Here is a 27,498-nt window from a genome sequence, read left to right as displayed (position 1 = left end):
AAGAGAAAGTTTCGTATTCAAATCACACAGGTTTTTTATTTACATGTGTAGTTGTAGTTACATGTATTGTTTTAGAAAATGACTGTCATATTATGACCGGCATCGACTGATCATCGTGTAATTACACCATATAATTTGATTCTTGACGTAACCGGAAGTGATCGACCGTATTTAGGTTAGTGCAGACGAGAACATCCCAAAGAACATTCACGCAACTAATTAACTAAACTACTTTTATAAGCGGTAACAAAGTCAAGATTGTTTTAATCCATTCCTTTTCCACGGATGATTCTCTCTTTTGTGATAACATTCACATAAACAATCAATATCGGTCGGTTTTAACGAACACTATGCATAAATGCGGTACACTAGTGTAAAAAACGACTTCCGATCGATTAATTCCGGATCATATGGATCGGTGTTCGGTTCACTCCTCCAACCGAACCCTCTCTTAACCGGCCGAAATTATATGCGCCGACCATGATCGGTTTCAGGAGGTTCCACTGTATATGTACAGTAGTCATGTTGATTAAACAGATTTGCAACAATAATAAATGGAAGTTTTGATAAGCAGTGTTTGAATAGCTACTTAGCCAGAGTCAGTACTTGGCAATCATATTGGCAATTTTGGATATTTTGGCAAATCTTGGCAAATTACTGTCTAGAAATGTATGTACATTTTACTGACAATTAGTTTATTGTATTTTGTAGATTTTCACCTTCCTCTGAGGAGTTTGTGCAATCATGAATAAAGATTTGGTTGAAACTATACAGTGAACATTCTGCAAACGGACCTAACATGGCATCTAACACCCAGCGTGTACACAGGCTCACAGAGAAATGGGAAAGCATGTTCCAGGCGCATGTTTAAGACTATAGTAGGAAACTTTCGAGTTTACACAAGAACAATTACACAATTTTCGCTCACTTTTGGCCTTGAGTTGAGCGTTCGCCCCTGTGAGGAAGGCTCTGGGTTCTGTCCCCTGGCCGGGACACACCAAAGTCTATAAAAGTGGTAGTTTCTGCTCCTGCTTAGCGTTCAGCATACAGGGAGTGGGACGACTGGTTCGCCCGAAAGTGGTAGTTTCTGCTCCTGCTTAGCGTTCAGCATACAGGGAGTGGGACGACTGGTTCGCCCGTTGTCAGTATAATGTGACCGGGTGGAGTGTGTTGCTTGGTGTCTTTGGTGGCATGCTTCAGTGATATAGCACTATAAAAAGGGCAACAGTTCCACTATACAAGAAGACACAACACGAACATACCGCAGTCTCCCAGTACACTCACCTCGCACAACATACACGCAGCACACCGCATACATGGGAGGCCGTCCTTACATGACCATAGCTGTTAATAGGACGTTAATAAATCAAACAAACAAACACAATTTTCGTCGCGTTCATGAGTAGTTCCAAGGAAGAGCATATCATAAATTCCCTAAAGGCTCAACTGTTTGAAACATGGGAATCCTACAAAAGTACAGCAGATCAATGTGTTCGAGTATTTAGGTCGAGTTCGGTCAGTCGACAGTGGCAGGGAACTTGCTGCACATAAATATGTTTATGGCAGTGTGGCATCAAGGGTATTCGATTTGGGATCAACCAGAGATGTAACAATACTTTGTTGAGACCATGGCAGGATCATTTGATGCAAGTTGCAGCCAAATCGCACCGGTAGTACTTGAGAAGAAGTTCAAAATGTGTTTTCAAGATGGCGGCTTTGGCGGCCATCTTGTATTTCGGATCGACCCAAAAAATAACAAGGACATAGTCATTCAGATCCCCCGCCAATGGAGATATCAAAGCTGAAGTAAGTTTTATTGTGGCGACTTATGTGTATGAAAAACTAAAAGGAAGTTGAGCTAAAGAAAGATGGTGTATAATTCAAGTAGAGCGGGGCTGCAATTGTTGAATCAGGTATACAGCCTTGATATTTATATTAGACTATATAAACAATGATGGGTGGAGTTTTGCAAAGTAACATTTACCATTTACATTGATATTTTCAGCAATGTTTCCATGGTTACAGAAAAAAGCACGAAAAGTGAAAACCTAAAAATAGCAAAAGGCACTACTAGACCATAAGAACAATGTGTCTATGACGTTTCATGGAAATATCTCTGCTGGTTTTAGAGTTGTGCTCCGGAAACGATTCTTGCACAAAAATCTGCCATTTTCAGCAATGTTTCCATGGTTACAGAAAAAAGTACAAAAAGAAAGTAAAAACCTTAAAATTGCAAAAGGCACTACTAGACCATAAGACCAATGTGTCTATGAAGTTTCGTGGAAATATCTCTTCTGGTTTTAGAGTTATGCTCCGGAAACGAACCTGGTACAAAATATGATATTTTCAGCAATGTTTCCATGGTTACGGAAAAAATGCAGACCGTTGGGCGGGGGATAACAACACTTTGTCGGGACCATGTCAGGATCATTTCATGCAAGTTTCAGCCAAATCGCACAGGTTGAACTTGAGAAGAAGTCCAAATGTGTTTTCAAGATGGCGGCTGTGACGGCCATCTTGTATTTCAGATCGACCCGAAAAATAACAACACTTTGTCGGGACCATGTCAGGATAATTTCATGCAGGTTTCAGCCAAATCACACCGGTAGAACTTGAGAAGAAGTTCAAAATGTGTTTTTAGGATGGCGGCTGTGGGGGCCATCTTTAATTTCGGAACAACCCGAAAAATAACAACACTTTGTTGGGACCATGTCAGGATCATTTCATGCAAGTTTCAGCGAAATCGCACTATTTGAACTTGAGAAGAAGTTCAAAATGTGTTTTCAAGATGGCGGCTGTGGCGGCCATCTTGGATTTCGGATCAACACGTAAAAATAAAAAAAAAAAACTTTGTCGGGACCATGTCAGGATCATTTAGTTTCAGCTAAATGGCACTGGTAGAACTTGAGAAGTTCAAAATGTGAAAAGTTAACGCACGGCGGACGACATCTTCGCTAGCCAAGGCTTCTGATTACGTTACACTCCACGAACCCTTGGCTGATATAGCCGTCAGTTCTAGCCCTCTAGCGGCGATTCGAAATTACCGCCCTTTACGCATTTTTTATCGACCAATCAAAACGAGTTTTACAGACGTGCTTCAGTGATGAAGTTTATAAACAAACATGGATGCTATAAAGGGAAAAGAAAAAGAAATCACGGAGCGTTTTAACATTGAATCTCTAAGGGAACATCAGATAAAGGGTTTAGAAGCTGTATGTACTGGAAAAGATGTGTTTGTGGGTACCAAAACAGGAAGTGGTAAATCTATGATCTACGAGTGCGTGCCAGTTATTTTCCCAAACGCAATCGTCGTCGTTGTAGCACCCCTCGTCAGTATTATGAAAGAACAGTCAGATCGGCTTTGTAACCTTGGATTTAAGGCAACCTACATCGGGAAAGAGACGACAGAGGAACAGGACATTGTTGATGGAAAATTTAATTTCATTTTCGGTAGTCCAGAGGCATTAGTCGGCGAGAAAAAGTGGAGGAACATGCTGACGAAATACGGAGACAGTCTGAAACTACTCGTTGTAGATGAAGCACACACAGTGATCCAGTGGTAAGAGTAATATATAAACACGAATAAAATTTACTAGATGATGCAAAAGTCAATTTACAATGCATTGATCTGTATTGGAAGGGAAATTTTCAATGAAAATTACGTTTTATCCACATCTACGTTTTATTCATCTCATATAAAATACCCTTTCTTTACATCAGTGTTAAAGCATATTTTTCATCTCTTAATTTGATTTCCTAATATTATCACTAAGAGCAAAGTTATATATCTAATAAACATTCCGGTATTCTTAATATATTCTTAATGTGTGTACAACTGCAATGTATATATTCCTCTGTATAATTCCAGGGGGTGTAGTGAAAAACAAAAAGATGTTGCCTTTAGAGAGTGGTTTTCACACATTGGTGAGCTACGTGCTGTTCGCCCAGATGTTCCAATAGCAGCATTAACTGCGACATCAGCTCCGTCACAACGCAGAAAAATTATGAGAAACCTCTGTTTTCGACAAAATAGTGTTGTCGTGTCTGAATCACCAGACAGGAAGAACATAAAGATTTCCTCAATTTGCATACCTAACAACAATGATATTGAAGATACATTTAATTGGTTACTTACAGAATTGCTTGATAAAACAGAAAACTTTCAAAGACATGTGGTCTTCGCAGAAAGCATAAGTGACGTGTCCAAAATATATGCCATTTTTAGGAAAAGATTTGGTAATAGTGATCTTTTTGATATGTTTCATAGCAAAACTGTAGAAAATAAGAAAGACTTTATTAGAGAAGAGATGTCAAAAGATGGTAAAATTAGAGTTTTGATCTGTACAAATTCAGCAGGAATGGGAGTTAATTTTTTTGGAGTACACAACATTTTACACTATGGTTTGCCGAGACAAATGGATACCCTTGTACAGCAAATGGGAAGGGCAGGAAGGGATGGTGTTTTTTCCTATGAACTTGTGATATATAAATGCCACAAAGGTCATTTAAAACAAACTGAGGAGGAGCTTGTAAGACTGGTGAAAGACAATCAATGTAGACGTAAGGTGTTGTGCAATTCCTATGGCAGTGAAGTAGAAAAACTAGACCCACTACATCTATGTTGTGATATATGTGAAAAACTATGTAAGTGTGCATCAAACGGTTGTCCAAATTCTCATCCAGCAACTCTGTTCAAATTACCAGCTTCTGTGGATGAAATGGTCAGGGAAGTGGAAATTTCAGACAGAATTTTGTTACGACAGAAATTGGATTTATTGAGGTTTAAGCTGTCAGACTTTTCAACAGTTGTTAGTCCGGATCTAACTCATGGTCTAACAGATGAAGTTATTGACTTTATTGTGAATAATGTTGAGAAGCTATTCACACCAGATGATGTTTTGCGAAGTTGTGCCATTTGGTCTTATGATGTTTCTGTTGAAATAACAAGTATTATAAATGACATTTTTGGAGATGATATCATGTATGATGCTTTTGAAAGTGATGTTGATGAAAATGATGATGATAAGATAATGTATGTTTGGTACATATACAATTATTCTAAAATTAAAATATAAAACAAAAACTATTCATGTCTTTATCTTATTTGGATTTAATTGGGCAATGATATCATCATGACTGTTTGTTATTGATATGGCTATATACAAACCATATTGTATAACTGACAAACTTTCGAAGGTGAAGGTGATTTAATAATACATATACACACTATACAGTTGGTGTACATGTATATACAGGGGCACCAATGCAAATGAGTCTACACTTCGTTCATCATGACATTTTATGAAATTCCAGATTTCCTGCTACTCATTGGAATATATATATATATATATATATATATACCGTGTATCATATTCAATCCAATAATTATATAAGCTTCCCCATCCATATAAGCTCTACTCCCCCTTGTTAAGGCCTTACTAATATTCAGCACTGACTTATACACAGAATGAAACTATTAAAACTGTGTAGGTTTCTCTATTTGATTTATTTTGTTACTTGATTGATGGCTTACTCTGTGTAATAATTTTGTGGAATACAAATTTGATTTTTCTATTAAGCACCCTCCTCCTGATTTTTTTAAATTAATTTCAAGCTCCCTATGGGGTCGAATATGGTACGGTATCTATACCTATAAAAACACTTATAACTAATTGCAAATGTAAACCAGAAACATTATACATGTATACGTATATCTCCTCTTATTAGTTATTCACATTTAATACTTATATTTATACACTATATTATGTGTATATTTAAAGCATTGCCCATCAATTACATATCGTACCTCATGTATAAATATACAAGTTACCATAATAAAAAAAAGTGTTCATTAAACTGTCATATATATATAAATATTATCTGACCAACACGACGTGACACAACTTGTCTCTGATGAATGTTCAAAGCTGTTTTAGAAGACCATTTCAAATAGTTGCATAGGACAGCCTTTCTTTTTGTTTTGTAATCCACTTATGAAGTTCCATTATTTTCACTTTCGCAAATAAATCTTTGAAGTTCTTGAAGTTTTCAAACTGTCTTCCTGGAATGTAATCAAAGACTTCTTCTGTTAACAGTTCGTTAGAGATCACATTGATGTCACTTGTAACCGAAGTTGCTGTTCTACTTGTTCCTTTTGGTTTCGAGCCACATTGCACCATCATGTTTTCCTTAATTTCGTCCTGTACTTGCAGGGTCATTGCTGCTTTGCGTGCACTAGCATACGTCACATTGGCTCCTTGTGCTTGCAGTTTAACTTTCAGGCGATGGACAAGTATTTCAACAAGATTATCATTTGGTATATTGTGTCCAGTTCCACCTTTCAGGTTTGTTGTGCAATTCCATTTGTACTCGTAGGCATCTTTAGGACTTAGCAGGCAATGAAAGTTTGCTAAAAATCTAAAAAGCCATAACTGGTACTTTGTATGATTTCCTATTCCAGATAGGAGCATTTGAAACTTGGCATTATCTACTATTCTGTCTCCATCTCCTAAACTATAGGCATCCTGGGTGTCACGCAACAGAAGAGCACATTTCATGAAAGATGCTCTATACAGAGCAATGTGATCAATCTTTGTTGACTTCTCATTTTCACGATCTTCGCGAAGATCCTGCCAATCATGTTCCTTCTTCAGATGATTTTTTAGGTGGCCACACATCTTGTAAGTTTTGTCGCAGTATTTGCAGTGGTATTTCCCTTCTGCAGCATCAAACATTTCTTTAATTTGTAGTTCCTGGAGATCCAGGTCTTGGGATCTGGGTTCCAAGGGTGCAAGTCTACAAAGAAAACCCATAAAATCTGCATACACTGACATTAAATATGTATTTACACAAGAAGAAACAATAATCCATATTAGAAATTGGTTTTTCAAAATATATCTGTGTTTCTTTTCATTGATAAAGAATACTGGTACTGTGTTTATTATAGTGATGTAGTGATGACCTGTTACACTTTACTCAACCTTTAACATTATGTCAAGGTCACATGCAAGGAATAGAAAAGTACACTAAGACAATATTGCAGGTACTAATGAAGATAGGTCAATAACACTAGAACAAATACAGAAACTTAAACTTTTTCTCCAAGCAGAGTGAAATTAAATGCAAGCTTTTCAATGCATTCATTGCTGATTTTGCCACATCTTCGATACTCCAAGGGTTCTGATCATGATCACTTACAATCTTTAAACACCTGGAATATCTTGTAGAAAAAATTGAGGCAACTCAGCAGAAAACATCTGAACCAATCATAAGCCTGCAAAGATTTTCTTTGAAGACTAAAGAGAGAGAGCGACGCCTAACATCAAAGTCACACATACTGTTTAATGGCTCTTTTGATGTATATCACATGACTTAACTACCTGTCTATTGCCTCCAATTTTACTATGAGATAGTCCAGGGGTGTAGAGATCGTATATACGTAAGTGATCGAAACCCATAGAGTATCGAGGATGATTTGCATATTTCTCATTTTCACTAAAAACGAAATCAGAAGTTTCTTTGTCCAATAACATACCATTCTCCAGATTTATGTACTTGTGTTGAATTTCTGATGCGATGTCCTCAAGAAACTTTCTCTTGTCGTCCGATGACACTGCCTCAAAAAGAACTTGTTTTCTCTTTGGTTCTGCTCCAACATCATCAATGCCCAAATGGTGCATGCATGCGCCAACAATAAAGGCATCCAAACAGTCATTGAGAAAAGCAGCGTGGGCTCTGGAATGCAACAAAGAACAGTGTAATATATCAATATTTGTACATCAAGTATAATACATATGTTTGGTTTTGGTTTGATTAGTTTAACGTCCTGTTAACAGCCAGGGTCATTTAAGGACGTGCCAAGTTTGTTGGTGGAGGAAAGCCGGAGTACCCGGAGAAAAACCCCCGACCAGCGGTCAGTACCTGGCAACTGCCCCACATGGGATTCGAACTCGCGACCCAGAGGTGGAGGGCATGTGGTGATATGTCGGTTAATCTTAGCCACTCGGCCACCGCGGCCCCTTAATACATATGTATAACAGAAGTGTATTTCTATAAAAAATTATAATCATCACCATGTATCATTTTGAAATATAAAATGTTATATTGCTATTACTTGCAAATCAATATTGATATCAAAATTAGTTAAATGTAATAAACAAAAATCTAAATAACTTATAAATGATTAAACAAAATGAAACAGTGATTATAGGACAAACATTTCAATCAATTGATTGATATATATATATTGTCATCAACAAAAATGATTTACCTGTAGCTATCTATCACTCTATCTGGACCTTGAGCGTCTACTCTGTGCACAATATTTCTCAGCTGTGAAAGAGTACCTCTGTCAATTGTTGATGAAGTTCTATAGAACTGCTGGTAGATGATCTGTAATGGAAATCAAATTTTCTGAAAAGTAACAATGATAATAACCATTTCTCAAATATAAATGTCACTAATTAATAACTGTTACATGTACATAAATATATCAATTTCTGATAATTGTTCTATTTACATTGTGAATAATTAAATTTGAGGCTAATGGTGTCCATATATAGTATAATGTATTTTCATTTGTATCAATACATAAGTATCAATGATCAATTTAAAAAAGTGTGTCATGCAATGTTAATAAATAAATCATATTCTAGATCTGTCACCTTTAATAAATTAATATGGAAATTAAAATAACTAAGTCTTCCAATGACAAGGTACATTTTCTGTTTTATAAGGTTTGTATTTTGTATAAATATATATAAGCAAATCTATAATGTAAAAGTAAATAAAAACTCAAGATTTTCCTAATTATCTCGCCTGTTGTCTAAAGACTGCTTTGTTTATTACACATACAAATCTAAAATACACATGCTTGACCAACCAAATATCACACCTTTTGAATTCTTAAACTGATAAAATGCAAGAATTTAATTATTATTTTCCTCTCTAAGGACAAGGTCATTGATTCCAACAAACTTACATTGATTGCCCTTAAGCTCAGCAACAAGCCCAACATCAGAACTAGTGACATCACAGACAAACACATGCACCACAAAAGTTTTTGTTGGGCAACTGAGCTGAGATGTGTTAGTATCAAATATACAAACTGTATTTAAACCCCAATTTCATTTTAATATATATATATATATATATATCAATCTGTAATCATCTACAAACTCATTGATTAATTTCTTGACAATGATCATAAGATTTGTATAAAATTGGGGTTTAAACACCTACTTTACTGCTACAATCATATCATGCTGATGTAGATCATGCTGATCATGTAGCAATGAACTTGATAATGAGAAAACAAGCCGGCCAACATCCTAATCTTAATCTCAGAGAAATCAGTTGATGTAATACGTATTGGTTCATGTCCTTGTAAATGAAATTGTACAAATGATATTTAAGCTTCGGTATGTATATGTGTTGTAGGCCCTAATAAATAAAAAGGATTTTTTAATCAAAATAACTGAATATTAAGCTCTTCATGACAGATTTTCATTCTAGTCTATACAAAATTCAAGCAAAGATGAGGCTTACAAAAACAGCATTTAGATACTGATTCTGAGTTGTATAATGATTATCTAGATCTGTAGAATGTTCAGTTGGGTATATCAAACTATTGGTACAAACAGCCTGTACATGCAGTGTACATGTATATGTATGTTAAAGACCCACTACCTTTCTGGAGCAAATTTTATAGGTTTCTTAAAAACATTAATAACGTAAGAAAATACATATCGATGGCCTAAGATGAGGTTACAACATCAAACATATGCAAGATTTCCTGCGTAATATATGAAAACTGTGGAGATTCATTTTGCTGTTTTGCCGTCTGGCGCAGTAGTATTCAACTACCGCACGGTAATTAGGACGACGGCGGGAAACATAAGACGACCCGCGTTATGAAAATTAACATTTTATTTATTTCAATTATTTTGTTCAGGAGATGATGATGAGTGTAGTATTAACGATAAGTTAATAACTTTTGCGACTCTACACAATTATTGATCTCGTATTACATTCCCATTTTAAAAATTAAAAGCCGTTTCGGAAAGGTAGTGGGCCTTTAAACTAAAGCCAACAATACATATATTCCATGTATATTAAACTCATTTTTCATGTAGTCACAGTCACATTACATAACAGGAAATTTATGAAATTGAAAAATGGTTTAAATTAATAGTGTTGGTATCAGAAACACATTAATCAAGATATGTAAACTTATTCCATATAATATACATATAACAATTATATTTTATGAAGAATTTTGAGAGTTTTAAAATACCTCAGGTTATTTCTTAGTTTAGATTAATTCTCTGGTGACAATAGGGAGAGTCAAAATGTCATAATTAAATATACTTGGAATATTTGTATAAAAATCAGGCTCATGAACAATTCCTACTGGGTAAATGTCTACCTTGAACTGAAAACATAACGGAACTTTGAACTGCAACTTCCAACAGGGTTTTAATTTGTTACCAGACACAGGTTCATCATTCTATGTAGTCCTTCTGGCCTATGTATAACACCTGCTAGCTGCTCAGATTCTGTAGCTCCATTCAGCATTGCTAATTGTGCTGAATACGCTCTCTCATTTGTTAGCACGTCACCCCCAAATACTTTCTTTCTAATGACATGGTCTTCAGCTGTACTTGGGATGTAATTACGGTGAATGTGCTCCAAAATACTGATCATGTCCTCACTCTTATTTTCATTTTTTTCCAGTAACTCCAATATTGCAAAGTCAGATTTCTTTGACATTTCCTGGAGGTGAGGATGCTCTATATGTTTGGCTAAGTGAGGTTCATACTTCTTGAAACAAGCCAGGTACTTCACTAAAACCTTCATGATATGAAATGTGAAGTTATTCTTCAATGACTTGCATTCTTCAAGACTGGGAATGAAAATGCTGTTTTCTACTTTTGTTATAGGCACCGTAGGAATATCATTCCCTAATACATTGCTTAGAACTCGCTTCTGCAGTCCCACCAACATAAACCAGTGGAAACTTTTTCTTTGCTTTTCCTTGCTCATATGAGATGGACTTTTACTTATGTCGAAATTATCACCGACAATATCTGATGTCAACATTGTGTCCTCACCTGTTTTCTCTTCATAGGCTTTCTTTTCTGTAATAACCAGTTGTTCTATGTGGCTTTGCTGTCTCTTCATCAGATCCGCTTTCTTCTTAGCTGTTGCAGATGCAGACACGCATAATCCAAGCTTGTTCAGTAGATTGATGCACTGTAATTTATTAGAGAAGTAAATTGTACAATTATTACAATTAAGTGATATTTTTAATTAATATACAAAACCTTGCTTGCTAAGGTTTTTGAAACAAATTAATATCAAGAATTACATGTGCTGTATTTAATACTATGTGGCTACAACAATAGATCATATCAGCTGAATATTCATTTCATAATATCTTATTCTTAATGCACTGATGTATCATTATCAGTGAATGTATTCATTTACATTGATCTAAATGGGCTTTTAATTATTTACCTCATCAGTAGCACCACCATTATCTAAAATCTGTGATATCACATGGTGAAAAGCAGACATGCATATTTCTTTCCTTTAAAATAATGGCCACTACCACCGCCACTGCCACTGGACTACTCTGTTCGAACAAACTTGATACAATGTTGTGTAGCACTGGTGCTTTTATGCCCAACTCTTCATTTAATGCATCGATACTGAAAGTTGCCAGGTCATCACATGTCCTTCGCAGATATGAAGGTTGGCTTGTCGATGAAAGGAAAACTAAATCTTTTTTTCAAATCCTTTGACACCTGCAATATAATTTAGGTATTATGTAATTTGATATGCTTTGATAGTGAAAGTATGTCTGATGAAAGGATAAGATTAAATGAAATAAACATATGCTTTTGTACTGCATAGTATACAGTCCGAGATTTAGATAGCATATTATCAGATACATTGTACTTGTATCTTACTATATAATATAAACTGAAAAGAAAAAAAAAGATAAATAGAACATTTTTTACACTTTTCATTTTCTTATTTCTATGTAGTACACATTTCCTAAAATATATTCTAGTATTTACAATGCTTACCAGCTCGTGATCAGGATCAGTAACACCAAGGCCTGTAGTGGGGAGTGAAAACAACTGTTTACTAGTACTAGTTTTCATTTGTCGTCTGGATGGTGTACTGGGATGTTCTTTTTCTTGGTCACATTTAGATTGATGCTGTGTATCTATTGATGAACATGTAGCTAAGACGTCTGTTTGGACACGCCTGTCTGGCGTGTTTGTCAACGATTTCTTCAGTTTTCGTGGCGTTGGAGAATGTATGATATAACGTTTCTTAGATGATGGCGTTCCAACTAAAGGCTTACCAGAAGACACTGCAGACTTTAGCGTTCCAACTAAAGGCTTACCAGAAGACACTGCAGACTTGTGCAAGTCTCTTAACTTTGTGACAAGAGAATGTCGTTCCTCTTTCAAAGTTTGAAGTTTTGTAGAGATGTCTTTTTCGATTCTCGCGAGTCTGTTCAGTTTATTCCAACATAAACCACATACGTACTTTCCCTTTGCGTCATTTTGATGAGGTACGTAATCTATAATCTCTAGTAATTGATCGAACACTCCGAAAGTTTCTCCAAATATCGTTCGCCTCTGTTTTTTAGGCAATATACCATTACACAATCTGCAAGGCAGCTCTGTTATGGGCGCCGCCATTTTTGTTTATTACGAAACCAAGCCTGAGTGTAAGGTGCAATTTGATTGGATGCCCTGGGATTCCAGGGCGCGATGTTTTGAACACGGCTATATCAGCCAAGGGTTCGTGGAGTGTAACGTAATCAGAAGCCTTGGCTAGCGAAGATGGGCGGACGACGACGGACGAAACATGATGACTATAGGTCATCCTGACCCTTCTTAAAAATGTTATTACAGACACGCTGCATAATATTGTTCTTGTTATGTTAAATATTATCAATATCTGACAATTGAAAGATGGAACTTTTCAAAACATACTACACATAAAATTTGAGACAGATCGCTTCAGTACCTTTTGAGAAATAGCAGTAACAAACTTCAACTATCAAAATCCATGATGGCTCCTTGGCGGCCATCTTGTTGATCAATCGGTTCCAAATCACAATATGCACAACTAGGGCCCTAGGGGAACCTACATGTGAAATTTGAGAAAGATCCATTCAATACTTTCTGAGAAATAGCGATAACAAACTTTGAATATCAAAATCCAAGATTGCAGCCAGGCAGCCATCTTTTCTGCCCTCTGGCCGAGACACACCAAAGTCTATAAAAGTGGTAGTTTCTGCTCCTGCTTAGCGCTCAGCAAACGGGGAGTGGGACGACTGGTTCACCCGTTGTCAGTATAATGTGACCGGGTGGGGTGTGTTGCTTGGTGTCTTCGGCGGCATGCTTCAGTGATATAGCACTATAAAAAGGGCAATAGTTCCATTATACAAGAAGACACAACATGAATTTACCGCAGTCTTCCAAAACACGCACCTGGCACAACATACACGCAACACACCGCATACATGGGAGGCCGTCCTTTACATGACCATAGCTGTTAATAGGACGTTAATTCAACAAACAAACAAACAAAGGTAGTATTCTTGTTGACCGAACGGTCCCAAATCACAATATGCACAACTAGGGCCCTAGGGGAACCTACATATTAAATTTGAGAAAGATTCAGCACTTTTTGAGAAATTGTGATATCAAACCTTAACTATCAAAATTCAAGATGGCTCTTGTTTTTCCGATTCAAAATCTCAAAATCTGTGTGGCACAACTAGGGACCAAGGGTACCCTCCATGTGAAGTGTGAACAAAATCCCTTCAGTAGTTCTCAAGAAATATCGATAACAAACTTCAACTGCCAAAATCAAAGATGGCTGCCTGGCGGCCATCTTTGTTTTTCCTATCAGCCTCAAAATCTTGTATGGCACAACTAGGGACCAAGGGTACCCTCCATGTGCAGTGAAAAATCCCTTCAGTAGTTTCTCAAGAAATATCGATAACACACTTCAACTGCCAAAATCAAAGATGGCTGCCTGGCGGCCATCTTGTTTTTCCGATCAGCCTCAAAATCTGTATGGCACAACTATGGACCAAGGGTACCCTCCATGTGAAGTTTGAAACAAAATCCCTGCAGTAGTTTTAAAGAAATAGTGATAACAAGCATTTTTTACGGACGGACCACAGACGCAGGGCGATTTGAATAGCCCACCATCATCGTGGGCAAAAATTAACAACACCCCCCCCCCCCCATTTCTCATTTTGTCTTCATCGTTTTGTAACACAATTTTATTGTAATCAGACTAACGTAATGTACATGCGCAGGCATTTGGTTCTATAAAATGCTGTGAAACCGTACATATTACATTATAAAGAGAACAAAATATCTATAGAGCCAAATGCCTGGGGTACATATATACAACAAGAAAATCATAATGTTTGGAAAATTTGTGTCTTCGAATGAAATGAGTTTTGCTTAAAGAGAGTTTTCGTCAACAAATATCTAACCTATATTGCGCCAGTGTTAGCCGGTGAATTTAAAACCGGCTGATCCGGATTCCACAACCAGCGAACTTTTTCTTTGAATCAAGTGACTTAGCCGCCTCGCCGGGGTCGCCAGGCGAACGCCCGGTTTGACGAATTGAGCAGGGGTTTTGTGTGAAAGATTTCTTGATCTGTTGCAGATTAAAAAAAAACAAAAAAAACATGCACCACTCTAGAACGACCTTCCATATAACCGTTGGGGTTGAGATCCCATTGACGATGACCTTGGTTTATTTCTCTATCTTAGCGATGCTGAGAGCAGGTCTCCTCCTCTTTGTAGTACTTTTTTCAGCATACGTTTCACTGTCTGTACTGACTTCACGGCCATTTCATTTGACTGCGGAAATGTTGGACTCGAGGTTCGATGTTCAAACCCATACGTTTTTGCAAACAGACGAAACTCTACAAAAGCATACTGCGGTCCATTATCTAAGTAGGTCCTGTATGCCATGTTGAGCAAACTGAGATTTGCATAGATTGATAACGGTTTCACTCCGTGTTTCCGACAATTTTTCGACTTGGATGAATTCTGAATAATAGTTGACTAGGAGTAGGTACGTGAAATAGATCAGTTTTAAGTTTCATCCATGGCTCTCTGACAACACTTCTCTATACATAGGTGTGACTCAAGGATATTAATCAACATTTCACCTCATCGGTACGGGAATCAATGGTGGGGCACCTTTGAAGATGACACCATTCAATAAGGGCGTTAGAATGGTACCTACTGCTGCTTCATGATAAGAAATAAAAGAAATTTCAGCTTTGCCCAAAAGAAAGATGTCAAGTACACATGTACTTGCCATAATTGTTTGATGGGGATTCTGTAGCGATTTATTTTTCCGACACAAAATACGGTACTAGTGGAGGTGCTAAGTTCGATTTTTCGGCAAAATCGTTCAAAGTTTGAAGAAACCATGAAACTTTGCATATCGCTTCTTTTGGACATAAGGTTTCAGGAATAAAATGGACCCCAAAAAATAACGGCCCCTGGTGGCCGCCATATTGGTTTTCAATAAGGCCGTCAAAAACACCTTCTGCGACACATATCTCACGCTCTCCACCAGCTAGACCCAAATTTTAATTTGTTTGTTTGTTTGTTTGATTAATTAACGTCCTATTAACAGCTATGGTCATGTAAGGACGGCCTCCCATGTATGCGGTGTGTTGCGTGTATGTTGTGCGAGGTGCGTGTTTCGGGAGACTGCGGTATATTCATGTTGTGTCTTCTTGTATAGTGGAACTTTTGCCCTTTTTATAGTGCTATATCACTGGAGCATGCCGCCGAAGGACACCAAGCAACACACCCCACCCGGTCACATTATACTGACAACGGGCGAACCAGTCGTCCCACTCCTTTTTTGCTGAGCGCTAAGCAGGAGCAGAAACTACCACTTTTATAGACTTTGGTGTGTCTCGGCCAGGGGACAGAACCCAGAGCCTTCCTCACAGGGGCGAATTTTAAACGTCTTTGTAATCCAAGATGGCCGTTTGAATTAAAGTTGTCTCTGTATTTCATTCGCAAAAAGTCAAGTTATCACTCTTAAAAAGTTGATACATACAAGATGCTTTGAATGATTTTGGAATAAATTCCTGAATGGCAACTCTAGAGACCTGATATTGGGTCTGTGGCATGCTGGGATGAAGGGCTACCAAGTTTGTTCAAATGAATGACCTTGATATTCATTCAAGGTCACAGGGGTCAAATAGGCGAAAATCTTTAAATGACTAAGAGGCTGGTATTGGGTCTGTGACCTGCTGGGATGAAGGGTTACTAAATTTGTTCAAATGAATTACCTTGATTTTCATTCAAGGTCACAGAGGTCAAAATGGCTAAAAACTTTTATGACCTCTTGTGAATAACTAATAGGCCTTGAGACCTGATATTTGGCCTGTACGATGCTAGGATGAATGGCGAACAAGTTTGTTCAAATGAATGTCCTTGATTTTCATTAAAGGTCACAGGCGTCAAATAGGCTAAAAATCTTTATAAATGACTATGTTGTATTGTGCCAATAGTCAGATGACTGTTAAGGCCCATGGGCCTCTTTTTTGGTAGATGATTGCCAGAGTACCCGGAGAACAAACACCGAACAACTATCAGTACTTGGCAACTGTCCCACATTGGATTCCAACTTGCAACCCAGAGGTCTAAGACGTGTGGTAATATGTCGGGGCTCTGTAAACCAATAGAGCATAAACTACTTTTATGAACAATGCTATTGGAAGTTTTTCAGCGTTTTTGTTGGTTTGATAAACGGATATTTTCTAGGCTAAAGTTGTTACAATTATGACAAAACATTAATGAAAATTCTTACTTTGATATAGCTACCAATGCCGGATTCTTCTGAGGAGTCAAGATTGTCTATGGTAACAACTGCTGTTGCTGTTTTGATGGTATGCCATTTTGAATGTTGCACTTCCCGTTATAACTTTCTCTAGTCACGCATTTAGCACATCAGGAACTTGTCTGGCAGAGCTCATCCGTGCACCCCATCGTCGGGCACTGGGTATTTCTGTCCGTAATGACTGTGACTGGAAACTTTTTGTTATCCACTCATCAGAACAGCGTTATTGATGGATCTTTTGTAACAAAACAACAATATCCTTGGTTTCGCTCAAACAAACAAACAAACTAACACAAAAAAAGATGTGTATTTAAAGTCTCACTATCACTCTCTTACCTTCGTTCAAAACAAAGTAATATTCTGGTGGTCATCTTAGAAACTCAGCTGTATTATTGAGTATAAACACACACACACATATATATATATATATATAAATGACATTGCCATATGCAATGTTTTAAACATAATTCGAATATATATCTCAATTGTAAATTGACCGACAAACGGTGATAATTAGTTAACTAAAGAACACCACAATGTTTGAAAACAATGTTTATTTTGCTATCTGCTTTGACAATTTTTTTTAGCTCACCTGACCCGAAGGGCCGGTGAGCTTATGTCATGGCGCGGCGTCCGTCGTCCGTCCGTCCGTCGTCCGTCCGTCAACATTTCCTTTAAATCGCTACTAGTCATAAAGTTCTGGATGGATTGTAACCAAATTTGGCCAGAAACATCCTTGGGGGAAGGGGAACAGAACTTGTATAAATTTTGGCTCTGACCCCCAGGGGGCAGGAGGGGCGGGGCCCAATAGGGGTAATAGAGGTAAATCCTATAAATCGCTACTTGTCCTAGAGTTCTGCATAGATTGTTACCAAATTTGGCCATGAAATATCCTTGGGGAGAGAGGAACAGAACTTGTATAGATTTTGGCTTGACCCCCTGGGGCGCAGGAGGGGCGGGGCCCAATAGGGGGTAAAATAGAGGTAAATCGTATAATTGCTACTTGTCCTAGAGTTTCTGCATGGATTGTAACAAATTTGGCCAGAAACATCCTTGGGGAAGGAGAAACAGAACTGTATAAATTTTTGCTCTGATCCCCCGTGGGCAGGAGGGATGGGGGGCCCAATTGAGAGAAGAAATAGAGGTAAATCCTATAAATTGCTACTTGTCCTAGAGTTCTGCATGGATTGTAACCAAATTTGGCCAGAAACATCCTTGGGGGAAGGGGGGGAACAGAACTTGTATAAATTTTTGGCATTGACTACCCGGGGGCAGGAAGGGGGGGGTCCCAATAGGGGAAATAGAGGTAAATTACTATAAAATTCTACTTGTCTTAGAGTTCTGCATGGATTGTAACCAAATTTGGCCAGAAACATCCTTGGGGTTAACAGAATTCGTATAAATTTTGGCTTTGATCCCCCATGGAGGAGGAAAGGTGTGGGGCCCAATAGGGGAATTAGAGGTAAATATCCAAATTTCTTCAGAAAAGAAACAATGAACTTATATTCAGAACATTTACTTGGCATTACAAACCAGCGTGAGCGATACAGGCCCTCTGGGCCTCTTGTTCCTTTTAATGTAGTGATTGTCTTTTCTTGTGATGCCAAAGTCTTGGAGATCATCCAAATTTCAACATCAGGAAATGATGGGGCGTTGTTCGATATATCTCTGGGTCATTCCCTACCGCTGGGTCTCATTGTGATTGCTATTAACGATTGTTTAAGGAGAACGCTCATAAAAAATTATTCATATACCTTTTATGAATCTTCTTTGTGGAAATGTCATCAGTCTCGTGTGCTAGGATGACGTAGAACTTTGATTTGAATCTATCTGATTTTGCATTTTCTTTGTCGCTGATAACACTAAAAAATCTATTTGCAGTTTGCCAAAGAACATCTTGTGGCCGTATTCTTTGACTTTAAAAAGGCATACGACACAACTTGGCAATATGGAATCATGAACGATCTCCATGACATCGGTATACGTGGTAGTTTGCCAAAGTTTATTTAAAATTTTATACCTGCCAGGCATTTCAAAGTTTGAACGGGTTCAACTTATTCAGAAACAAACACAGGAGATGGGTGTCCCTTCAGGGAGGTATCCTGTCTGTCACTATATGGCTTAAAAATTAACAGCATAACCAAATGTCTTAGCTAATCTACAGAAGGGTCTCTATTTGTGGATGAGGTTTGTGTTGTGGTTTAGGTGGTTTAGGTGGACCCGACTTGAACCTGTCCCGGTCCCCCCACGATTACTTTGCAGGCCTTAGCATCAGCCATGTCTGGGACATCATTGTCCCAGTTAGACTTGTTTGGTCCAAGGCCTGGACCGACGCATGTTTAACGGTGACACTGTCAACATGCGTCTTTGGGCGAGTGATCTGTCCATAGGTTGCCACATTCAGCTCTGAACACTCGACTATCCTCCTAGCTTCGGGGAAAGAGACAGCTCGGGTATATTTGACCTGTAATATCTCCCTCTCCCGAGCAGGACAGGTGCGAGCTGACGCAGCATGGTCACCCCCGCAATTGACGCAGTGACGGTTGACAATGTCACATTCGTCTTTTTCGTCGTGATCTTCACGGCCACAGTACTGACATACAATCTTCTGTCTACAATTACTCTCATGATGGCCGTACCTGTGGCAGTAACTGCATAACGCTGGTAACCAATAGTTACGCTCTGCGGTAACGTTGGTGTTGCGAACGTCAATATAAACGTGGGTGTTGGGACCAAGTTCCCACTCTTTCTGGTAATGATTCTTTTCACGTAGGTGACCGGAATGCACTCCTCTTGGAAGTATGACAAAAAACCACCTGCTGGGCCACCTGGAGCTAAAACGCCAATTCCACCGGCGTCTCCAGGAGTTACACAACACCAAATTAGAACACCAAACACCGAACATAAGGAAAAAAGTTACCGCCGCTAGTCATAAACGTGCTTTATATTCACCGTCTTTTGACGTTAAAAAGCTCCCTGATAACACCAAGCGACCAGCAAATACACCACCGCAGGAGCAACGCCAGACCAAAACCACCAAGGTAAAGCTGGCGAGGCTCCCTGCACTAAACAACAAACTCAGTAAGGGATCAGATGACCCTATCCTTGGACGGAACATCTATAATGTTCTATCGGACGACAGTGAGTTTGGTGACAACACATTTATCGCCACCAAACAACCTACTTCAAGTAGGAGAGGATAAAACAGGGACCGACTGCCAATTTTGTGCGACAACATCTTCAACAAGTGAGTATATAAATCCTGCAGGGATTTGGTTTGGTTGTATGGGTTTTTACGCCCTATAGAGGCTATCAACATCCAGGGTCCATTTAATGACATGTTAGGTTTGTTGGTGGAGGAAAGCTAGAGAACAACCACCTCCCTACTGGCCTATTCATGGGAGTCAAAACTTTGCGTCCTAGGTATATGAGGGCTTAACCAAACCGATTCCACTGCCCCATTATGAAAGGCAATCCATATACCCGGTGGATTCAAGTAGTAAAAGACAGTATTATAAGAAGCTGATATTGAGTTAAGCAATGAATAGATCTTTCAACCTAAGAAGCAAACTCTGATGTAAATGATCGGGGACATGAACATTCCTCTTACACATCTCTTGTCTATTTGTATCCAGTTTTCTATTTTTCAGCATGGCCAAGATTAACTTTAAATGAGACGGGATTAGTACCTGAACATGCATTAATCCAATGGAGATCTGGGAAATCAATGATCAATCATCTAAACACTAGTAAGACTCCTTAAAAACCAGTTATTCTTTAATTTTCGTACGTTGTGTTTTTCAAATCTGAAAAATGTTGAAATACGATTTTTATTTTGTTTTTCATCTCCAAGGGGGATTTACCATTAAAGCCCCTTTGGGCCTCTTAGGATTATTGTTTCTCTTAGCTTGTTTCATTTGCAGTTATCTCTCATTATTTTTTCCACATTAAATCGTTTATTTAGAAGTACAAGACCGACTTTTGTTTAATTTTGGTATTTAAATCAAGAAGTAATGCAGATGTATTTAACGAGTATCAGTTTATGATGTGTAAATCATTCATATATATTCCTTTTTCACAATGCTACATACATTTTTTTCTATTATTTTCTTCTCAGATGGTGCTACCAAAGCTATGATTATTGACGCTTCTGAAGACATTCAAATACAGTATAAGTTGTCATAATGAGTCACCATCAGCCTTGTCACGTCATTTCACAGTCAGTCTTCACGTGATCGTGAGTCACCATAAACCTTGTCGTGCAAGTCAACGTCAGGCCTTGTCACCATGTGGTCGCGATTCACCATCAGTCTCTTCAGCCAAGTCACCAGTAGCTTTGCCAGATGACTGTCACCCATCACACGAGTCGCCATCAGCCATTGCTGTGCATGCATGGACAGGAGGATATGTAAGGTTCGGACGAGGCGACATGACCCGCGCCGACGATGATTTTTCGGACATTAAAAAAAATCACACATGTTTATGCAATCTGGCTGAAATTTACAGATCCTTAAAAACACTCCGTTCGATAGGGGATCTGAGAAAATCCGAATTAAGGGTCATGTTCAAAATCCAAAGCTGTATTCCACCAGGGGTCTCCAATCCCACCAGACTTCAAATAGGTTCCTCCTCCAAGTCTATGTGCTCTTCTGCGGTCGTTCCCCCTCAAAATTCGAAAGACCATGCGCTTGCGCGGAATCACTATGACGTCACTGAGGATAATGACATAACCTAAGAGACTCTAATGGATTCAGCTTCATCATTCCATACCTAAGTGTTGGGTATTTCAAGGCTGTCTGGAGTATCCCATCAGCTCAAGAGTTTGAATTTTACCTTCTACCATAGTATTCCCATCAGCTCAAGGGTTTGACCTTGACCTCCATCTGTAGTGTCCCATCAACTCAAGAGTTTGACCTTGACCTTTCAACACATAATTCTGGTTACCATCAGATTCAGGTGACACTAGCCATCCACAGCATAGTTACATATTTCAATCTTGGTACATGACCTTTCTGCACTGACCTTGACCTAATGACCTTGAGCAATTCTAGGTTTAGGACTAGACAAGCATACAAATCTAGATCTCCCAACACTCAATCTCTTAAAAGAAAAAATTACAAATAACAACACAATGTAACGTTAACTATAATTTCACTTTATTCTGTACAAACAATTCCATTTCATCGTTCCATGAGCCCTGCAGGTTGGGCGTTAGAATTGTACCTGCTGCCCCTATTGCATGATCGTAAAAGGCGATTAAATTTAGGATCTTATCTTTTCTTTTCTTCCTAACTGACTTTATCTTTCCCTCATGCCTTCCTTGGCACCGCCTCACTTTTGGCCTTGCGTTGAGCGTTCGCCCCTGTGAGGAAGGCTCTGGGTTCTGTTCCCTGGCCGAGACACACCAAAGTCTATAAAAGTGGTAGTTTCTGCTCCTGCTTAGCGCTCAGCAAAAACGGGGAGTGGGGACGACTGGTTCGCACGTTGTCAGTATAATGTGACGGGTGGGGTGTGTTGCTTGGTGTCTTCGGCGGGCATGTTTCAGTGATATAGCACTATAAAAAGGGCAATAGTTCCACTATACAAGAAGACATAACATGAATTTACCGCAGTCTCAACACAAAACACGCACCTCGCACAACATACACGCAACACACCGCATACATGGGAGGCCGTCCTCGCATGACCATAGCTGTTAATAGGGACGTTAATTAATCAAAAAAACAATAAAAATATAATTAAAAACAAACTCATCGTTTCATTACAATATTAAATATATTGCAATTCTTTTTTCCAGACCAACAAGAAACTCATTTGCGGCATTTTAATCGCAGGTATTGTTACATTTCATCTTACATTAATTTAGCATATGAAGATCATTCCCTGTTAAGGCTATACTTGTATAATTTCAATACCAATCTTCCGATATATGATACAAAGTGAAATAAATCGCTGCTATAGTTTAAAGAACACCAATATTTGTAATCTGAACTTTAACTAACACTCTTAGGTACAATTTATGTCTGTATCTATATGCTATAAGTAGCAAAATATTAATTATCCTAAACAATGTTTAAGTAGCAGATTTTTAAAAATGCCTTTTATCTAAAAATATAACTCTATATTGATCATTCATTATCCTCATAGAATAACCTGATTGGGCGTGGCCTGTGGGATGATCTCTTACAGGTATTATGTACATACAAGGAAATCAGATTTTATGCCTGTTCACCGTGATTTGCCTTTAAACTACCCAGATAACTGAGGCATATCGGACATGTCACCAATATAGGTATAACCTGTCTCCGCCTGACCATCCCCGACTGATTCAGCAAGTGCTGAAGCCACCACGTCGGAGTCATAGAGACGGGATGCTCTACTGTAGTGATCAACCATGCTATCGCTAGCCCATCCCATGTGATGTTTTAATTGTGTGCGATCTACTACTTCTAATGTCGCCAAAGTATTGGCACAGCCTGCACGAAGGCTATGAGGAGTCTCACCCTCGTCAATACCACAGCTCTGAAGATACAATTTCAGTCTCTCATAGATGGCGGAGTAGGACAACGCCTCAGTCAACACAATTCCGCCTCATCAGGTCTCACTGGGCGGAATAGGTATTCCTTCGTAATGTCAATCCCCCATGATGCACACAAGCACATATACAACTCAATCCCCTCCACTGGGCATACTCTTTCCTCAGGACACCTCTTAATGAGGAAACTGTTATTCTTTCCATCACCTCCCCTCAGAGACTTTCCAAAAGTGTGGCAAATAGCATACCCTGTACCGTCAGGTAACGGCTTTAAATCCTGAGACAATAAATTTGACATGTCAGAAGCCCGATCCCCAGCAAATAACTGTAATTCTATCAGCGCCTGATCCCTTACTAATGTATATCTCTCTCGTAACGATAATGTGCGATCCCTCTCAAGCCTCGCATGGATGTAAGTTGCAATTGCCCTAATTTTCCTTATAAACAGGGGTTTTGACTGTTTAGGAAGTATTCTCGTCTTCCCTTGTTTAGGATAAAACAATTCAGATTGTCGTCAAAGACAAGGTTGTATTTGGATGAACATGTAAAGGTGTTATGGAAAACGTCCAATAAACGTCCAATATAACTGATGATGGCAGAACAGTGGTGGAAGATATGCCTTATGAAGGAGTGGTTATATTTTCCCGGAAGTAAGTACATACATTTTATTATTGTTGTACATACATTTATTTGATAATACATATAATACAAAACATGTTAGAATTTATATATGAAGTGTTAATTTGTGGTGATTGCATGGTGTGACTGTGCATTGACATCTTATCTCGTATATGTGTAAAATAACTGGTTGAACCATGTCCATTAAGAGTTCATATAAGCAATATACGGTAATTCGATGTTTCAAACAATGATATTTACTAGTTTTAATAATAAAAATGAAAATTGGCAGGGCACAATATTAGTTAACAAGTTTTTTTATGTTTACGCTGATTACTGTATTTGATCATGTAAAGACAACGAGTTTCATCAAAGAGAGCTTTTTGGCGAGGATCACCTCGCCATTGTGATCGTGGTTGCAAAATTCTCTTTCAGTCAATTTCCTCAATATGATTGGCTTAGAACTTGCTCGCAGATACTAGCGCTCCTAACGGCAGTGTATTCAACAACTTTGATTTTACCGGGAATTTTAAATAGCAAATTTTGAATATGAAAGTTACTGAAATAAGCGTATCTGTAATGTTGAAAAATAGGAGAAGTAGATAACTGCTTTCATATCCTTACCATATACACTATCCAAATGATCTTAGGTTGGAAAATGTTCACTTGAATTGTTTACAATGTATCTCGACTTTCCGTCCCGAAAATGTTGTTAACAATGCATGAAGACGTTTCGTCCCGAAAAATGCTTCGCTTCGCCCCACGCGTTTTGTACCTATTAGTGACAATTATCCCGCAACGGAAAAATGAAATCAATGTTTCCACCTCAAACATCAAAATTTTTACAATAATGATTTTGTAATTTGAATCATATTAGTTCGGGAGCAAATAAATCTCAGGACGAAATGGAGATTTGTTTATCACGGCTGCGTATGCCACATGTACGTGTAAATCCACAATGGAAGAAAGACAACTCTAAGAAAATTTAGGATAAACCTTTTAAACTGATCAAATAGGCGCGTGAGAGACGATGAAACATTTTCTAAATGTCCAAGCTGGCGTAATCTTCCAACTTACGGCAGTTAATAAGGTATGAATATTTACCACATCCATAATTATCGATAATTTTATAAGCACATGTATACATTATCAGATTATATATACATATTAAAGCACGTATAGAGGTTGTCACTAAAAACATTTTAGCCACTTTCATCACATGTAGGCCCACAGGAGCTTGACGTTCTGATAATATATATAACGTATTCAGTAAACTACGTAATGAACGAAGTATTTTTGGTCCGAATGACAAAAATCATACATTAAATGTTCGTATAACTCGAAACTGAGATTTTTTTGGACTACTTCATTTGTAGATCGAATGAAAATGCCGATTTCTTCTTCATAATTCTTCCGTAGAACGGCACTTAAAAAAGCTGTTTCAATCTACAACAAACGTGGAGAAAACGGTTAAATGTTTAGCAATTATCCTGAGTTATATTTTATCAACAATCATCAGAGATTAGTTAATTAAAACTTACATAAACAATACTCCGATTTTCACTTGCATTGTGTGATCACTCGAGCGGAACTAATCTCTACCACCTGGCACAGTCTTACAAAGGGGTGTTCTCTTAACGCCAACATATTTATCAACAACAGGTAGGTGTTGTTTTAGGAAACAATAGGAAGGCAATTATATACTGTTTCATATAAGCTGTCTTTATTTTCACCTGTAAAGTCACTTGAGATTTACCTGTATTTCAATCAGTATCATAGGTAACATTGGTGGGTTTTGGATAAAAAAAAAATTCCTTCAATATATTCCGTATTATATACAACGTAAATTATTAATCAAAGATAATCAGTTGCTTTAATATGCTAAGAATTAATATGGAGCAACATGTGGATTAATTAAGAACGATGCATTTTGAGTTCCAGGTGAAATAAAATATTTAACAACATCATATCTCAATTTTTATCAGTAAAACCAGGTTTACTTGGAATCAGTGTAATATTCTAATGTAAACAGTAATTCTGTTTTGACATAGGAGTTCCAGATATGGGCTAACATTTCTTAGCCAACTTTCCATTTCTTGTGACCGAGACATAAGTTTGCGCATCTGATTTCTCTTATCGCGCATAGACCGTACACCGTGAAGTATATGGTTAAGCAAAATGAGTGGAGAAAAAAACAAGGATCAACAAAAAGCTTTAAATTAAATATTGTTTCGGAAATTTTGTACCCTTTTTTTTGATTGATATGAGTTTAAGTTGGTAAATCTATTGTTTGAAGCCGACACAAACCACACCTAATATGATGTATTTATAAACATTGGGTAATAATATATCATTGGGGTATTAATGCTCTATATGTATTTTTGATACAAAAATATTTTTAGAAGTCACTTATTAATAATGGTAAAAATACTAAATGAAATGAGATTGAAGACTGTTACTTAGGGTTCTTAACTATATCAATTTTAATACACATTATAGATGTAAATGTTGCAATACTGGCAAAATTATTTCAAGTCCATATGTTGAAGGTCTTGTTGTAATTCTCAAAATGTTGCAAACTTTTAGTGCTCAGAATACCAAAATTAACAGTTTTCTAATTTTTTCTGTTTAAAGATTATAGTACATATACCCATTTGTATCTAGTAACAATGTTTGACCGAAATTCAACCGTAGGAAAGAAATTTATATTGTATATCTTCAAACATGCACAAAAATATATAATTTTACTGCGCTGTTAACGGACAACAGTTTAATTATTGGGTGCTCTTTTGCTATAATGATTATACAAAATGAACATGTACATTTACATTATAATGTAACAGTCACGCTGATCTAGAAATACCATCTTAGGATAAGAAAGCAGTGAAAAATATATAATTATGAAAAATGATGCATCCTAAAGCAACTTTCAAATATATATTGTATGTTCTGTTAACTTAAAAAGGTCAGTCTCAAGTACAAGTAAAATTTGGAAATCGCAAATTGACATAAATTCACTTACTCTTTGAGTAGGTTATTTACGCAGATGTTACATGTACATGTAACTATATTATGTATATAAGGTCACTTAACAGACATAAATGGAAGAACCTTGTGGAAATATATGCACGTTTCAAACAGGCAAAATGGGGCTTTATATTATTTCAAACTATTAATCAAATTGTGTTATCACTAATTGAAATTGGATAATTCCTTTTGGATTTTTTCTTTGATATTACTGTAATGGTAAAGTTACTTCCATGTGAAATAAGTTTCAAAGAATTTTGCTTGATTTTAGTATCAATCTATTGAAAATCTAATGAGATTTATACCGGAGATTTTAGATATATCAAGGAAATCTTTAAAAATTCTTGAAATAAAATCATTGTGAATTTAATTTAATTTCATTCATAGATTCTATT

General features: G+C 37.5%; 2 protein-coding genes across 2 annotated transcripts; one reads left to right on the top strand and one right to left on the bottom strand.

Annotated features, from left to right (window-relative positions):
- The first annotated feature begins 2,712 nt into the window (after window positions 1-2,712).
- LOC138308109 (ATP-dependent DNA helicase RecQ-like) lies at window positions 2,713-5,075 on the top strand. Its single transcript, XM_069249054.1, has 2 exons — window positions 2,713-3,559; window positions 3,869-5,075. Exons 1-2 carry the CDS (start codon window positions 3,123-3,125, stop codon window positions 5,073-5,075), a joined length of 1,644 nt encoding a protein of 547 aa, XP_069105155.1. The 5' UTR covers window positions 2,713-3,122.
- Window positions 5,076-5,109: 34 nt separating this feature from the next.
- LOC138308108 (uncharacterized) lies at window positions 5,110-12,719 on the bottom strand. The gene is made up of 7 exons (XM_069249053.1): window positions 12,093-12,719; window positions 10,482-11,259; window positions 9,770-9,797; window positions 8,894-8,903; window positions 8,270-8,391; window positions 7,531-7,734; window positions 5,110-6,795 (listed from the first exon to the last, which is right to left on the bottom strand). Exons 1-7 carry the CDS (start codon window positions 12,717-12,719, stop codon window positions 5,946-5,948), a joined length of 2,619 nt encoding a protein of 872 aa, XP_069105154.1. The 3' UTR covers window positions 5,110-5,945.
- Window positions 12,720-27,498: the final 14,779 nt, after the last annotated feature.

This window comes from Argopecten irradians, chromosome 14 (genome assembly GCF_041381155.1).
Source record: "Argopecten irradians isolate NY chromosome 14, Ai_NY, whole genome shotgun sequence".
In the NCBI taxonomy this organism is placed as follows: domain Eukaryota; kingdom Metazoa; phylum Mollusca; class Bivalvia; order Pectinida; family Pectinidae; genus Argopecten; species Argopecten irradians.
Note: the sequence above shows the minus strand (reverse complement) of the source record. Positions and strands in the feature narration are given on the sequence as shown.

Coding starts and splice junctions, on each gene's coding strand:
- LOC138308109 (XM_069249054.1), top strand. CDS start 3,123: ATGGATGCTATAAAGGGAAAAGAAAAAGAAATCACGGAGCGTTTTAAC. Junction 3,560..3,868: donor GCACACACAGTGATCCAGTG/GTAAGAGTAATA, acceptor GTATAATTCCAG/GGGGTGTAGTGAAAAACAAA.
- LOC138308108 (XM_069249053.1), bottom strand. CDS start 12,719: ATGGCGGCGCCCATAACAGAGCTGCCTTGCAGATTGTGTAATGGTATA. Junction 9,798..10,481: donor GAACCTGTGTCTGGTAACAA/ATTAAAACCCTG, acceptor TTCATATATTAC/GCAGGAAATCTTGCATATGT. Junction 6,796..7,530: donor ATAAATCTGGAGAATGGTAT/GTTATTGGACAA, acceptor TTTTCTTTGTAG/ACTTGCACCCTTGGAACCCA.